At 37.7% G+C, this 17,528-nt stretch overlaps 1 protein-coding gene across 1 annotated transcript; it reads right to left on the minus strand.

Annotated features, from left to right (window-relative positions):
* Positions 1-1,344: 1,344 nt before the first annotated feature.
* zgc:77151 (uncharacterized protein LOC337153 homolog) lies at positions 1,345-14,539 on the minus strand. The gene is made up of 10 exons (XM_026938355.3): positions 14,403-14,539; positions 11,102-11,362; positions 9,210-9,378; positions 8,817-9,053; positions 7,663-7,775; positions 7,378-7,522; positions 7,151-7,203; positions 5,848-5,945; positions 5,603-5,750; positions 1,345-4,834 (listed from the first exon to the last, which is right to left on the minus strand). Exons 1-10 carry the CDS (start codon positions 14,421-14,423, stop codon positions 3,566-3,568), a joined length of 2,514 nt encoding a protein of 837 aa, XP_026794156.3. The 5' UTR covers positions 14,424-14,539; the 3' UTR covers positions 1,345-3,565.
* Between the last annotated feature and the right edge of the window lie 2,989 nt (positions 14,540-17,528).

Below are 17,528 nucleotides of genomic sequence, written 5' to 3' on the forward strand. Positions count from 1 at the left end.
TGGGTTTTGCATAGATTGGATTAATGTAAGCATTGGGTCTTGCATAGATTGGATTAATTCTAATCTAATCAGTGCCAACAGATCTAATGTAGAGTTAGATGCATAGAAAGTGCATAGTCTATTACAAGGGGTGCTTAAACTTTTTGAAGGACAAGTAAAGGACTGCTTTATTTGGACAAAAAATGACATGGACCCCTCAGTACAGATTTATTTTATGAATATTATATGAAAATATTATTCCTACAAAGAAGCAAAATTATCTGCCAATTTCAATCTTGAGAACAGGCTGAATGATAATTTTTGATTTATAATAATCTCATAATAAGGAATATTAGATAAATTTGCCATTATTCAAGATTTCAATCATATTTTGCAGTGTATTAAAATATTTAAATGTACAGTAACATTATGGTTATTTACTGGCACCATAGATCACTATTATAACATTACAACAACCCAAATATAATATATATTGCTAGATTTTTTTTGTGCTCTTTTCAAGCTTGAAATGTTATTATATTGGCAGATAATTCTGCTTAATTCAAGAGTTTTTCTTTCTAGAAAGAGGCAAATGGATCTCGCAGTAGATTAAGACACTTAAGCTTGAAATAAATAAATATATTCATAAAAATATGAAATAATCTTAATGGTCTTATATTTGTTATATAAAAATCACATAATGAGAAAGTTTTGATAACTTCTCCATTATTCAAGATATCTTCACTTGCTAAAGATATTTTTTTTGCAGTATAGTTAGTGTTAAACATGACATTTTATGTTCAAGGTCTGAAGTGTGTTTTGAGCTTGTTGCTTAACCTGTGTGACACAGTGTTCATTCAGAGACTGATGGAATGCGCTCATTTCCGCCCCAGCTTTGTTCTGTATGTATTTGCACGGGTGGAGGGGTGGGACTGTCGACTTGTGCAAGCCAAACAGCTGAGCGCATGCACAAACACACACACACACACACACACACACACACACACAGATCTGACTCAGCTCAGTTATTGAAAAGTTGTTAAAACATTGCATGAAGGGACCAGAAGTGTGCAAATATGATTAAAAACAGAAATACATATTCATGTGTAACAGATTTCATCTGCTCAATACAAACAGCAGTCAGGAATCACCACTACTTGTGTATTAAACCGATAATGACAGCCATCTTACAAAAATATTTCCTCTTGTGCAGGGAAAAGTGAAATACATTCATTCCAAAATGGTGGAATGTGTATCATCATGTAGTCCAGGAAGCCTTTGAGAAGACCAAAGAGAAATGCTCATGAGAAAACATCTCCACCTGGTGACCAAACAGGCGCAGTGCGGGCAACACAAGACACAAAATAAAGTGAGAGTAACATTTTTATTATAAATATTCAGTGTTCTAATGGTATTCTGTCATCAACTCTGGTTCCTTTAAATATGTCTTGTAAAAGATAAGGAATTAAAAAAAAAAAAAAAAAAGAAATATACAAGTAAGGAGTGTTCCCATCAGACAGTCCACAGTATTGAGTGGCAGGAATTTAGATTTTTATGTTTGAGGTGACAACAAATCAAACAAGACTGGATGATCCACATTCATCAGCATGGGTCTGAAAGTAGCTAAATCCAGCAGACATCATGTCGTGAAGACCAAAGTTAGCTTTCAATCAGCCTTGGAACTGAAATTAAGAGCAATTTCACTGAAATAAAATCGACAATCAAAAATGTTGAAAACTGTGAGATTAAATGTACTAATGGATTAATGCCACATGTAATACACAGTGCTGCTGAATTAAAGCACCAATGTGTCATTTATTCTGCTCAGTTAAATGCTGTAAACCAGTGATGACAAAAAACAGAAAGAAACGTAGAAACATGAGGAACATACGGACTTAAAAAAAAAAAAAAAAAAAGCACCGAGCTGAAAATGGAGATTCAACTGCATGGATTTTGGAATAATAAGTTAGTCAATATAGTATGCATTTTTTTTTTATTATTAAAATAAACTGATCCTGGCATTTTCCAATCTGCAAAGTATATAACAATTCATACTGTTCTTTTCTAATAATATTTTTTCTAAAATCCAATTGAACCTTGACATTTCATATCACATATCAAATTGTTGCATGGTCAGAAATACACACCTGTTTATGAAGCGCTGCCAATGTCTCCATATCGTCTGCTCTGTAAACATGTTCAGGAATTTTGCGCATTCAGGAAGAGTATATGAACAAAAACGAGCCCTTGCTGACCACGAACAACTCCTTATTCGTCTACATTAAAGCATTTAACAATATATTTTATATAAATCAATGCCCTTAAAAACAATTTAAGCTCTTGCTGGACCCTTAAAAACTAAAAACTACTAATTGCACAAGTTTAATATTAACAACCACCAAACATAACACTCTGCAAATGCAGAACAAAAGAAGGTTTACAGCGTTGTTAGCTTTCGGTTAACAGAGGAAAATGAGAATGTATAAAAAGATTGAATCATAAAATCAAGGGCACCTCAAGAAATAAAACAAAAATGGAAAAAAAGACGGCTTACAATATATAAAGCAATAACAAAGCCTAAAATAGCATATTTATGACTGTAAAATGAAAAAAGAAAAAAAAAAAAAAAAAAAAAAAAAGACACACTACAGTAGCCGTCCAGTTCCTGTGGAACTGGGTTTTTAAGTTAACGCATATTTCTGACTTGCAATGTGACATTTGCAAGTTATCTTAAAATATATGATTCAGAATTCCTGTATTGTAAAAATAACAGCACCGTACATGTAGAGAACAAAATCAAAACGTTCCCTAAGTCATGTTTAAATGACCTTCGTTGGCTGGGCCACTCAAGGCCAATGCACAAGTTCTGCAATAACGTATGCTAAAATAGATAAAAGTCCTCTGACTGCATAAGACAATTGGTCTTTTGTTAAAAACCACAGATATAAGGAGTACAGTAGTAGTGTTTTAGACACTCTGCAAAGAAGCAGGACTGTCCAACTGGTCACTTTAATAGGAACACCCGTATCCCTGCCCATTAATGCCGATTAGACAATCAGCCAATCAGGTAGCAGCAGTGCAATGCATAAAATCACGCAGATGCAGGTCAAGAGCTTCAGGTAATGTTCACATCACACATCTGAATAGAGAAAATAAAAGTGATCTCACTTCGATGAGAGAAGTTAGAGGAGAACAGCCAGACTGGTTTGAGCTGACAGGACAGCTACGGAAACTCAAATAACCACTCTATACAAACATGGTGAGCAGAAAAGCATCTCAACACACTGTACCTTGAGGTGGATGAGCTACAGCAGCAGAAGACCACATCGGTTTCCACTCCTGTCAGCCGAGAACAGGAATCTCAGGCTACAGTGGGCACTGACTCGCCCAAACTGGACAGCTGAACATTTTGGTGATGTTTGATTTGAACATTTACTGAAGCTCTGCTGCCACATGATTGGCTGATTGGATAACTGTATAAATGAGCAGAGGAACAGTGCTGCTATTAAACTGTCTGGTGAGTGTACGTACAGAGAGGAGTGAGCAATAGACATTTTTTAGGCAGACGTGCTTTCATGCCTGCAGGTCAACAGCTTTGTGATGGCTTGGAAAAACTGGGAAACTCTTTAAGAGAGGAAACTTTATAATCCCTTGTGTTGGAATCCTCGTAAGGAATATGCTGGGAGAACTGCTCACCTTTAGGGCAAGACTCTGTGTTCTGATTGACCACAATTCTCTCAGGGGTCTCGCCTAACTTCAGATCCACGGGGTTCAAATCGTTTTCCTGCCATTTCAGAGCAGTGCCTGATGACGAGACAACACTCAAAGGGAAAACGGAGTCTGTGGAAGGATTAAGGTCAGATTTTGGAGATAAATGTGAATCCTGAGATCCAGTCAAGACTAAGCTAGTCCTGTCCTGAAAAGCCCGGGCCCTGCGTGGACAACTCAGATCAGCTGGCTCATCCTGGACCAATGTCTGTCCTGAGGAACCTCCATTCTGCTTAAGAGTCAGACGAAGGTCTACGGGTTCCATCTTCAGCCGCTTGGCCTCGGAGTCTCTTTGCCACTGGGAATCCACGTCATCTGAAGACCTCTTGGTTGTGGGCTTCTTGCTCAGGTTGAGAGGCACAGCCTGCTCCTGAGAAACGGCCACGGCATGGCCGTTGGTCTTGCTAAGATCCTGAGCCAATGCTTCCGAGAGACGCTTGGTGAACGTGTTCATGTGTGCCGTGCCGAGGCGGGTGTGCATCAACTGGTGCAACTGAAGACTACAATCAATGTCCAATGGGAGGATCTTCAGCGGAGGCAGCTGAGGTCTGGCAGTCAGGCCCTCTCTTGGGCCTCCAGTCCAAGAAGGATGCACCGAGTTGCACCCAGAACACTGGTGCTGCAAATTCTCCGGTGTTTCTGGACTCCTGGCTTTGGTCTGGCTTGTGATCGAGGCCTCCTGAGTTCTCTCTGGACCAGTCACGCCACTGAGGCCCAGACGAGCTCTGAAGAAGTCCAGAGGACACATCCCCTTAGTTGGGCTGAACCCTTCCAGAGAGCCTCCAATCTGCAGCTTAGATTGTCCAGACAATAAGCAAGGAGTTGAAGGTTCACTCTCCTGCTTCATCTTCATATCTTCCTCAGCTTTATGCTGCTGGGGTGTGTGTGTGGTGGCTGTGGGTGCTGGAGAAATCCCTAGTTCCTGGACGACCTTGATCGGCTGGGCAACTTTACTCACTACCTTCTCACTTGAAGTTTTAGTATGCGATGGGGGTCTACCAACTCTGCCCCGAGCCAAAACTTTAACGGTCCGTTTCCCGGGAGGTCGCCCTCTTTTTCGCACCCCGACAGCATCTGGTGGCGCCGCCTAAACAAAGCAGAACACAAAAACTCAGTTAAATAATTTACACACTTTAGTTCCACATTCATTCTCATATTAATATTGTACAAAGAAACTTGCATCTACATCATATTTTAAAAACTTTAGATCTCCACCATGGTTGTTGGTATTTCTGCAATCTTCTTTTCTACCTATGTACCTAAAGTTAAGTTGCTTCAATGGACGCAATTTACAATTTTCCCCAAATCCCATAAAAAAATATCACATCTATTACAGAATACCTGACTATCTGATTTGGAAAGATTAGCTGTAATTTTAGCAAGGCCCTTCACAGTGCTGACATCACAGGCTGGCTAAACTGGTTGTGTATGTGTATTATGCTTTGTAAAGTTATGAGAAGCAAAGACTGTGGCGTGACAGAATAATTACAGTTAATGTATCCAGTTCCATTAACATTACATTTCTGTAAAACTGCTTGTGACAACGTCGTTTGCTTAAAGTGCTTCATAAATAAACCTGAATTGAACTGAATTATGCTCCCTTCCTTAGTATTCAGAACTAGGGTCGTTACGGTGTCGTGGTGCGTTCAAAATAAATAAACCACAATCACTTTCTCTCAACCAAATGATGGGCAAAGGAAACAGCTAAAAACATCTTGACGTTTTGCCTAGATATCTTTTGTTTTTAAAACTAAAATCTCCCAAACTAATTTTTGTACTTATTCTTCCAGATATAATATGGTTATGCTGCAGAAGTATTATTCGACAGAACATTACTCTAACAGAAAGGACTTACCTGACTAGTCACGCTGTTCTTCCTTGGAGCGCTCTGGACTCTCCCACGCACAGGCTTTCTGATAGACACAGCCGAAGCTGCTGGAGCTTTGGGTTTGCTCAGCTGTTGATTTCCGCCCTTTATGTGCTGCTCGTATGGCAGCATCAACCTGTGAATCAAGGAACAAATCAGATGAACCAGTGTCATTGTGTGAGCTGAGGATCATTACTGCAGTGCCACTGACTTGCTGCTGTAATGGGACTCACTTTTCATAATGTCTTCTGGTACAGGTAGCAGCACTGGTACTGCCTGGACTTCCCCCTAGCTCATTGTAAACCACTTTCCACAAACGCCGAGATGTCACCTGTAAGCACAACACAAGTGTAAACTTCACTTCTGCCATTTTCTTTATAGTATAGTGAGCTTTACTAAGTCCTGACAATGAAAGGAGGTGAGAAAGGTGAGAAAAAGTAATCAATTCTTAAGATCTATCTTGATTCGGTTTTTACATGATTCCACATCAGTGCACAGATCTCCATAATCAGATTTATTTCCCAGATTTATTATACAACAGCTACCAACCAGTGAGGATGAAGGCATGAAGGCTAGCACATGCATCCTCTGACACATATGAAACCAGCCAAGCTCATCTTCTCAAACTGCCACTAAATGCTGCGTCCAGGGCAGCGTCACATCCTTAAATGAAAGTGCTGTCTGCCCTCTTCCACATACGTGAGCTCACGGGCACCCATGATTGGCTATGCAAAACTAGTGAAGCTAACTTTTAGATTTGAAGATGGACAAACTTTGTTTCTTTTTTTTTTTAAATAATTTTATGAATGAATAAGACAAAAAGAACTGGACAAGAAACATGCTTTGCACAAGCTCTGCCAAACCAAGAGAAATTTTTTTCGGGAATACAACAAATAAGCAAAATCACAAAGCACGATTCCATCCGGCATTGGAGGAAAAATGGTCTTCTGCTCTTCCTGCTTTACGAGAACCCTCGAGCAGTGGCCAAGTTTCCATATAATGCAGTAAGAACAAAGCAAATCACAAAGTCAATTAAAGTTTCATCAGAAAAGGTTTATGTGCGCCCCTGTGCCAGGGATTCCCAAACTTTTTGGCCAGTGACCCCATTTTGAGGGTCCAAATTTCTCTGAAAAGACAGATTATTATGAACATACACTGCCACTGTATATGATCATATAACGTTAATTAATCTAATGTACATAAAAATAGGCTTATTTCTGTTTTAAACAGCTGCTTTGCCAGTGTCTGCTGTAAAGGCCACTTTGATTTAAATTTAAATGAATTTAAATGAAGAATTTAAATGAAGGCTAAAGAATTTTTAATAATAACAATAATAATACCCTGACAGTTTTAATTATTATTTTAAATAATCTACAAGTCTATGTATAGACGCAAGATGCGTCAAGAATCATTTTGTGATCAAATTTTGGACAAATCACACAGAATTGTAGGGAGCTTAAACATTCCCACCCTTAAACAAAAAAAAGCATTAAAAAAATTTGATTCAATACACACTAAATAGTATTTAAAACTTACCGCTTCATATCCACCCAGCTTGCTGACAACCGAGTACATTAGGAAGAGATCAACTGCAGACAAATAATAATGACCATTACAGATGTAATAAACAATGCAGATGGAATTATGCAGAAGAAATGAGCATGAAAGAACTGCTGAAGTCAAAAGAAGAATTTTCAGATCACAAATTTTAGCATGATGTGACTAAAATAGTCAAAGATGTATCCCAGGAAGCAAATACTCACTCTTTTTGAAGCCCAGGTTGGGAACCTTGCAGATGGGGGATCCTCTACGCTCCATGAAGAGATACAGCTGATCCAGAAAGATCTTCTCCTCAGGATGAGGAAGCCAGTTTCCCTCCATCGTCTCCACGTTGCTCATGACATTTTCCTGCACCATCATACGTTAACCACCAATTATAATCCATTTTATCATGCTTAAGGCTTAATTCTTTAGCTACCATTGTCAGAATGTGGCTGTGTGTGCATCTTAAATATAGACTTCTGATATAAATATTTCTGAACACATGCCTTCGTTCTCTCTCCCCATGACTCAGAAGGGTTGAGGCTTTGCTGATCAGTTCCGTCACCGTCTCTGCCCCGTCTTTTCCGCGGTCGTCCCTTCAGGCTTACAGAGAGGCATCCTGAGACAGAGACACAAAGGCGGCAGCCATTTTAAAAACATGCCTACAATAGTTTTGTCTTAATATTTGTTGCAAATGGCTCCATTTAGCCCACTGTGGGTGTGTACGTGGCATTTACTGAGAGCACAGACACTGGAACATTCATTAAATAAACAGTTTAAGTCTCTTGCCATAAAAAAAGAGACTTCTGTCAGAATAATAAAGAAATAAAACACTCTTAAGAGTATGCTGTTATAAGAAAATAATCAGTGACAGGATGGTGTGGTGTGGCTCAGCGTAAAGCCGAGATACCGTTACCACCCCAAAGTCGATTATTTTCCTGTGACTGAACAGCACGAAGTGTTTTATTCCTCTCGTACCACAGCAATCTCCCAGTGATTGCTATTTTTAATTTAATAATGAACGACACACCATGCTTTTTAACCAGTTATAGTTACATTTAATGTTATGACACATCCGAGCAACTATATTGAAGTTAATACGATGGAAAAAAGCAGCTTGTCATGTTACTGAGAAACCAGAAAGCGTGAACTCCTCTGTCCTGAAGACATGGCGGAAAACTTGGTGACCGTTACAAATCTGTGACGCTGGAGACTCCTTCCATAAATGTTAAATGAACTCATCTCATTACAGAGAAAATGTCACCATATCAACGATTAGACATTTTTCTATGTTAAATAACACATTTGCTAATCTGTTTAAGCCTTAGATTACGTGGACCTCCGCCATACAGGTCCCTGTGAACGAGCTGTTACTATAGAAACGCAACATATTAGTACGAACGCATTAATATAATCCTGTGATTTGCATTAGAGCTGGCACTGCTGTCAGAGCTGCTGTTCCAGAAAACTAATCAACATATCAACTAACCAACTGAGACTTCAATAATGCTGTGGTGTAAGGGAAGATTATACCAAAGATCCAGTAGTGCACATCACACAAGTGCTGATAATTGGGGACAGATTTCTCTGCCCAAGGTTGTTTGGTTTCTTGGAAATTTAAAATGCTCTTTAAATACGCAAGCTTGTACTATAAACTCACCAAACTCGGGCGTTAAACTTGGGTTGGTGCCTAGACTAGGATGGCTGAAAGTGTCTCTGCAGTACAGGATTCGGGTGTTGTGTAGGGTCATTTTTATCCAGCCCAAAGCCAGCAGATGAGGGTCTTGCGGACTGGCCCAGCCATCATGGTTCTGGATCCGTTTCTGCAGGGAGCGAAAGCGGCAGTACTGCGGGTAACTGAGCACCTTCACCCTGTGCTGAACTCCTGAAACATCATCTGGATGAAAAAAAAAATCCATTAGCAATCAGGCTGCAACACTGACAAAGAATATTCAAGCAATTCTCCAAATCTTGTACCACAAATACGCAGACATATCGAATCGAGAGCCTTGTATCAAACGATGCACCATACTGTTACAGCCCTAGAGCTTACCCTTGCTTTTCACTTCCTGTGGATCTGTTATACAGGGAGAACCATTAAGTACATGGAGGTCACTGATCTTTGGGGTGTTCTGTTTCCACTGAGGTGGCTCCGGACAGGTCCATTTCACCAGATGCTCCACTCGCACCACAACCTTCTTAGAGACACCAATGACTTCATCCTGGCACGCAAACACGCACAATTGTTCACGGATCATATTCAGCAAAAGCTATGTATTTCAGAGCTATCAGGTTCACTAGAAGCCACTGGAGCTGGGTGGATGCAAACTTTGCATAGGGTTAAACAGGCTGGATCTGCTTTTCCTGCTTCATCATTATAAAATGTTCAGTTTCTCAAGAGGGGAAAAAAAAGGAAAATGCCACCTACTCTTTTAATGTGCAACCACCAGGCAAAGATACACCATCCCATCTGCTGAACCAGTGTAAAAACGACTAATGATGCAGTAAGCTTTTGTATTAATTTAAAAAGAATTTCATCCTAGCTGTTGTATTTAGAAGGATTTGCTTTTTAAATGTTTAAGTAAAATGTGGGCAAGAAATCCGACTACTGATTCCCAAAGCTATGACTCAGTCTTACACACGCACACATCAAGCTGCGGCGGCTCTGGCAGCTGTAATTTTCCAGTAAAATATTACGGGGAAGGGTTTTCAAGTCAAGATTCATTCAGTCTAGTCATTCTGCAAAATGACTAGACTCTGTAACAGAACAGAATAGTGCATTTAATGAGGTCTGGCTTGTAACATGGCACAAAATTTGTCTATCATGTACTCTAAGGTTAGTACACATTACTTTCCTTTCACTAAAATCAACACTGAGACGTTTCTACTACTGATTTGGGTTCCTCAGGTACCATAATTTTGACTTCAAGACCAATACCAAGTATAATATCACACTGGCTGACAACAAAAATTATACTGTGACCCCAAAAAAAAAAAATCATTACTCTGGGTTTAAAACAAATACAAAATGGATTATACTATTCTATATTTCCGCTTTGTTCACGTTGATTGTTTCTAGGAGCATAAACTCAGATACATTACTAAATAATAATTTTGTCACCTTTATGTTTTCAACAGTAATGGCCTGAAATGATTTTTTACCTCTAGGCTGCCTTAAACAGAATTACTTTATAAATTTTAGCTTATAACAACCTTTTGTTTTGAATACCTACATGTTAAAATAATCTAAGACAGAGGATCACAAACTGTTTTGCAACCAGGGACCCTTTATGGATTTAACTTTAAGAACAATAGGGCAAATATGTACCACCATATTCATTTAGTCGAGCCATAAGAGCTTTTTTATTTCATTCTTTCCATTCTTCCAGATGTAGATTTGAAACACTGTGCATCCGATTAACAGCACTTCCTGGTTTGAGAAAGTTAACAGAACTTACACTTGTTTTTTTTTATTTTTATTTTTAAATGACTGCATTTTAGATTAACCCATTTCATTTCAAGTGTCCAGTCAGTTTGACTTACTGTGAAATATGAGCGCTAAATAATAACCATAACCACCTTAATACTAGTGTATAGTCATCTCCACCACCGTCACGTGATTTAAAATAAAAAATAATACACTGGAGGTTAGTCATTAGTCAAATTAGCATGCGCAGATTGACTCTTCTACAGGCATAAAACAATGCCAGCTTAGCCTGTTTACAGACAGACTTGAGAATACTGAAAGTTACAGAGTATTGAACTGTTGAAAGAGTATTGAACTTTTAATATTTTGTGTAACAGTTGCACTGATATTACTGATAGACTCAGGGTAAATAATGGCTTGCCCTTAATTGTGTTTTCACCATTTATTCACTATTTATTTAAAAAACAGAAAAATAAAAAGTATTACAGTGTCTGGACTTTAAATCCTGCTTAATTTACCTCTCCATGTTCCTTAGTTCTGCCCTTGGGCGTGTCCTCTGGTAGGTAATAGAGTCTGGAGCTGGCCAGAGGGTGACGCTGTCTCTGATCCTCCCACAGCAGAGTGATCTCAGCGATACACACGGGCTCCTGAGGGCCACAGCGCATATAATAGAACTCCCCCAGTCTCCAGACCTTAACGGGGCCGCCAGCCTCGGGCTTGCAGCTCACCGACTTGTAGAAGGCGAAGGAGCCTCGCAGGCAGCACGGGGGGCCTAACCACTGACAAGGGAAAAAACAACAACACAGAATTCAACTCGTACCTCCTTCATACAGACGAACGACAGCCTGCTATGAAGAAAAGCCGTCTGATAACTTGGTTCTTATGTAGGAATAAAAACAAGATGGCGTGTGCTGTTACAGAAAGATAATCAACAACGCAGTCATGAGATGGCGTCCCTACCCCAAAGTTGATTTTTTCCCCCAATAACAGCGCATCCTGAACTCCTTAATCCTCTTATAACCACGGCAATTTGCTAATCATCACAATTTTGTAAATTATTAATGAACACGTTGATCTTTTTAACCATTGTGTAGTTACATTTCATGTTGTGGAATAGCTGCAAAACAAGTAAATTCCTGTTTAGAGCAGCTATAATCAGTCGTTCCTGCACCAGCTTCTCTACTTTCCTCTCTCTTTTAAGATAATAAGACAAAAAAATGCAGCTTGTCATGTAACCAAGAAACAGGTCCTGAAGACTTTCATGTGTCTGAAAATGTACTGATTATTATAAAGTCCTAACACTGGAGACTCCTTCCATAAATGTTAACATCTCATTACAGAAATTTTCACCACTTCACCAATTATATGGGTTTTTTTTTTTTGTTAAATAACAATACATTTAAAGAAAAAAATAAATTCACCATACACGTTCCTGTGAATGAGCAGTTATTATAGAAACAATAACATATTAGAATGAGTGCATAAATTTAAACCTTTGATTTGAATTAAAGCCGGCACTACTGTCAGAACCGAGATGTTCCAGGAAATGAATCGCCACCTTCTGATTTGAGAATTCAACACAGCTCTGGTATAAAGAGTAAAACAAATCCAAACGTTTTCATTCCAAATGGCCAAATAATAGAGAAAGAAACCCTTACCCTGGGATTTAAAGGTCAACTTTATAAACTCAACACGCAAAGCTACCTCACATGATCACATTTCTGCAATAACCACTGCATTTTTTTTTTTTTTAAAAAGCAGCTCAACATCACCGACCACTGACAAAAGCCTGCATTCTTCTGCTTCGATTCAATGAGTACGTCTCTCTATGTACTGCTTTTAGACAGACAACGCTGCCTCCGAATGAGGATAAAAAAAATACAGGATCTCGGTCATCTGTAAACCGAAAACATCTTGATTCTCACTGGTAATGTTTTCAAGGCTGAAAACACATCGCAGTGCATTTAAGCTACTCAGGAACAGCCCAGATAAGTGACGGAAAATTGCCCTGTTTTTCCTGTGAGGTGAAAACTAATACAGTTCAAGAAGAAAGTTCCCCATTTCCAAGGGCAACAAATGAGAATTCCATGCTTATGTATTTATTCACTAAACCTGATTTCTTTTTTTTTTTTTTTTTGGGGAATTTCTAATAAACTTGAACTTTGGAGGCCATGTAGGCTAGCTTATTAATAAGCTATTACCTGCTCGACTTGTAAGAGCAAGTGTGACGTAGAATTGCTGACATGTTGCGTTGCAAAATAATATTTTCGACAATCATGAGGCTGAGCCAATTTTTTTTTTTTTTTTTTTTTTTTTTACAAAGCAGTGAGGAGAAAGGAAGTAAGCAACTGGCGGCCTTTCCTACCCCCACCACCTCCATCGGGGCCTCCGTTACCCCCCTGCAGGGTTTCTCCTATGGGAGCAAAGCTTCAGAGGCCACATGTGCAGCTCCTAAACCATGGAAAGCAGTGTCAGGCCATGACTAAGGCCGGGTTACAACCCCAAAAATAAAATGTATATTTTTATAATGCCTCTCATTTTGTGCGTATAGTGATTTCGCACTAGAAACACCCAGATCATTGGAGGTTCGGTACAAAAACAGATGGTGGAGAGCTGCAGAGATACTGAGTGAGAAGCCCATAGTAGTTGACCTTGGTGCTTCTTATGAGGCTTATTTTCTCAGTTGTTATGCAACATGGCTGTGTCCTAGGATTAATGTAAAAATGTTACAGCAACCAGTTAGAATATGAGGGGGAAAAAAACACCCAAGAGAAACGCCTCAGGCTGTTTTTTTATGTGAATTATTCAACAGCACTAACTTCCTTTATAAGAAAGAGTTATATTTCAGTCATTTTGCTCAACTTCCTAAAGTGGAGCTCGATACAACAGAACAAAATGTACTTGCTTCTTTCTTCAATGCCTTTAAAATAGCTGCCATTTTGTGCTATATTGTATACTGGCTGACAATATTAGCTCATATTAGCTCATATTCGCCTGTGAATTATTATTATTATTTTTTTTAAAAAATGAAGTGCCACGTGATGTTAGGAGTAGTTATAATAAATAAATACATTAATTAATAAATAAATAAAAATTTCTCCATCTTGTTCAAGTGTATAATATGATACTATATTTCCTAAAACCTGCTTATCAACACGTCATTATAAAGAAAGCAGAGTTCCTGTTTAATGTGTTCGCCTCAGACGAGCGACTCACAGCTACAATGTAGCATTTGAGAAAAATGAGGAAATGTCCCGAGCAGCTCGACATGAATTCAAAGCGAACAGAAAAGAAAAAAGCTACTAATGAAATGATGAAACATTTGTGTGGGGTAAAATGGAGAAAGTGCAGTAGTGGGGGTGGGGGTAGAAGGGCAAAAAAAAGGGAGCTAGGTAGCCGACACGCCACACAAAGAAATTAATCATTAACGAAAATAACCAAAAATAATAAAAAATAATAATGATACAGTGAGTCTGTGGAATCGCCAGCGAGCAGGGTGACACATGGGTCTTAATCTGAAAGGCTCCAAAAAGAAAGAATTTGCCGTAACTTTTTTTTTTTTAAAAAAAGAAAAGCAATACCATAAAAAACTTTCCCGTTCAAATGAGCAGAAAAGCGTCCAGGGCTTTGATAGGACGAGGATCAAATCAGCGATTCAGGCGAATTCAAAAAACAAGGCGATATTACACGACCAAATAATCCACTGAACACTGAGGATAAGGCTCTAAATTATTCCTGTGTGGCTCAAGTCATTAATCTAGAGTACAAAATAACACAAAAGCTTGATTTAATGTAATATAAAGTTGGAGTTTCCATTACCTGTATGGCATTCTGCTCCATTGCAGTCCAACATTCCCTCACCCCCCCCCTTTCTCTCTCTCTCTCTCTCTCTCTCTCTCTCTCTCTGCCCCCTATCGGGTTACACAGCCGGGTACTCCATCCAAAACCTACATCACTAAACAACAAGGCAAAAAGAATAAAATTCTACACAAAATACACACAAAATAACAGCGTCTTTCACATTAGGGTCTCACTCTTTAGTGCTGTATCCCAGGGCTGTGCATGTAGCCATAGAAACACTACAAAGCAAAAAGAAATAAATAATATATATATTAAAAAAAAAAAAAAAAAAGCTTGTGCCTTATTTCTTTCTTTCTTTCTTTCTTTCTGATTGTAAAAAAAAGACAGGCCAGGATCTAGGTGTGGCCAAACTCGATTTCCAAAGTCACACAGACTGTAATAAAGAATATTTATCATTAACCCATTTGATTAATGTTCCTCTAGCAGATTAAAAAAAACAAAAAAAAAACACAGCATTTGGTCAGAGAAAGAGATTTACACGTCAACAAGCATCTTTGGGTGTTATTTATTAAATCAATTCACACAAAGTTGAATGTTTTATTTCTTTAATTATATTAAGAAAGTCAAACCATTAGGCAGATATATTTTCCCTCCCCTCCTCCTTTCTGCTTTGAGGAAGACAAGCTTTAATTCGGCAAGTGTCGTAAAATGCAGTGAAGCCGCTGATCACGTGACGCTGCCACGCTATAGGAACGACGTATATGCATTCCTTTTTTTGGCAAATAAAACCACGTAGAGGTAAACAGGCACATCCTGTTATAAAGTGTTTGTATGAAGTGAAGAGAGAGAGAGAGAGAGAAGATACCTAAATTGTTGGAAGCATATGGAAGTTTTTCATCTTTCACATGAATTAATCATTTTGCTAAAACAAAAGAGAGAGAAAGAGAAATAGAGAGAGAGAGAGAGAGAGAGAGAGAGAGAGAGAAATGTCTTCTTGTTATCTGGTAGATTTGAAGACATGACCCTAGATTTATGACCAGGAAATTTACCTAAATATATGCATATATGTATCATGTATAAGTTTATTTATTTAAAAATTACAATTAGGCTATTTAAAAAAAAAAACCCAAAGTGAACAGACCACATCATAAATACTGTACATTCATCTTCATCATCATTTTCATCATCAACATCAACAACAAAATAGCAGAAAATGTGACAGTAATGAATCCAAGTGCAGAGGTTATATAAAATAAAATGCAATAATCTTTAAAAAATAATAAATGAAGTATTCAAATTAAATCTCTTGTCTTTCAAAGCATTAATATTATCGATGAAAAGAAACATGTTTAAAAAAAAAAAAAAAAAAAATCAATTTAAGGAAAGTTTGACAATGATACGTCTTTCCAGAAGTCTACTGAATAAAGACAAGAAAAGAAAATATGCACAATTGTTTCTGGTTTCAAGTTACAAAAAGTCCATTGTCAAGTCATTTGAGTTGACATTAATATTTAATTTTCAATATAAGCATTTCATGGAAGAAATCTTGTAAATATCCTGAGATGGGTTTCGTTCACTTTATTAGTTGCAAAATATGTATTACTAGTCGAGGAAAATCTCAGTTCTGTTTGAGACTTCTGCTAGGAAAACAGCTCTGATTATCAGTCAGTGCCTTTATAATATGTGCATTATATAATGTTTGACAAAGCAGATCAAATAGGTGTAAATATGTAGATGTATATTGATTATAATCCTGGTTATTCTTATTGTAACCAATAAAGTTCACAGCCAGTAAAAAAGAAGTTTACAGTCTCTCAAATGAAAAACAAAACAAAAAAACTCAGTAATTTATAGTTACTTGTCTATTAAAAAACCTTGTCTGTTAAAAAATGCCTCTTTTTGCAGTCAAATAAAAATGTATTTACTTGTTTGTTTGTTTGTTTGTTTATAACGAGCAGTTTTTCTTTCTTTTTTGTCTTTTGATCAGCTTTGACAATGACCTCCATTTTTTAAATTACACAAAAAAAAAAATCTCGAAAAGTGAAAATATCTTAAATATGGATAAATCTTTCAAATATTTCTTATTATGAGATTATTCTAAATTAAATGTAATATTATTCAGACTCTTTTTAGATGCTTTTACACATTTTGAGCTTGAAATTTACCTAAATATATGCATATCATATTATATGAAAAATCATACGTCAACAGAGCAAGATTATTTCAAGCAAGAATCTGGTAAAAAAAAAATCTAGCAATTGGTTTAATAATCATATATTTGGTTTAATCTTGTAACAGGAAACACTAGATACATTTAACTACATTGAAGATATCTTCTCATGTTTTGCAGTGTAAACACAAGAGGCTCTAATACAGTATAACAGAAACCTAATGAGAGAATAGAAAAGTTGATTAGTAATAACAACAATTACATCACATATAATACAATAATAAAATAGAGTGTAACTCCACGGCTACGTTGGAAACCACTGTATCTGTTTAAGCTGAAAGTTTGCAGGATCATTCTGTGGCCGCCGCCATTTTTAAACCCGCCATAAAAAGAAAAAAAATTGAAGAAGTTAAACTGAAGTTCCTGGTTTTGGACGCTGGGTGTCGCTGCCACGCAGAACAGACTCTTAACAAGAGTTATCTTCTCTTATCAAGCTTTTGGTTTGACAAGCAGCAGCAACCAAAAGGAAAGTGCACAATAACCAAATTTCGGTGTGTGTATATATACACTCCTGGGCAAAAATAACAAGGCCAAGGCCAAAATGGCAAAATATTAAGCTTTTAATGGTCTTAACAATACAACATTGGTCAGGAAATGAGCAAGAATGAAACAAACAGATAAAGGAAGTCAGTATGGGAGCTTTTCCCTTTGATTTCTGTAAATGTTTAAGCCCTGTGGCTCTTGATGGGCTGCATCAGGTGTGGCAGATAACCAAATAATCATATAATAATCTTTAAAAAAAAATCCCAGAATATATTTTTGGAAAATTTTGCACACCCAGACATGTGTCGGTTTGAATTTTACATCAAAAAATTTTAATCATTATCATGATTTTACCTTTGCGTACAAGAAGACTATAGAAGTGAATTTCCCTGTTTCTAGTTTTTCCCCAAACAAACAGCTCACTGCAGCAA

This window comes from Pangasianodon hypophthalmus, chromosome 15 (assembly GCF_027358585.1).
Source record: "Pangasianodon hypophthalmus isolate fPanHyp1 chromosome 15, fPanHyp1.pri, whole genome shotgun sequence".
In the NCBI taxonomy this organism is placed as follows: Eukaryota; Metazoa; Chordata; class Actinopteri; order Siluriformes; family Pangasiidae; genus Pangasianodon; species Pangasianodon hypophthalmus.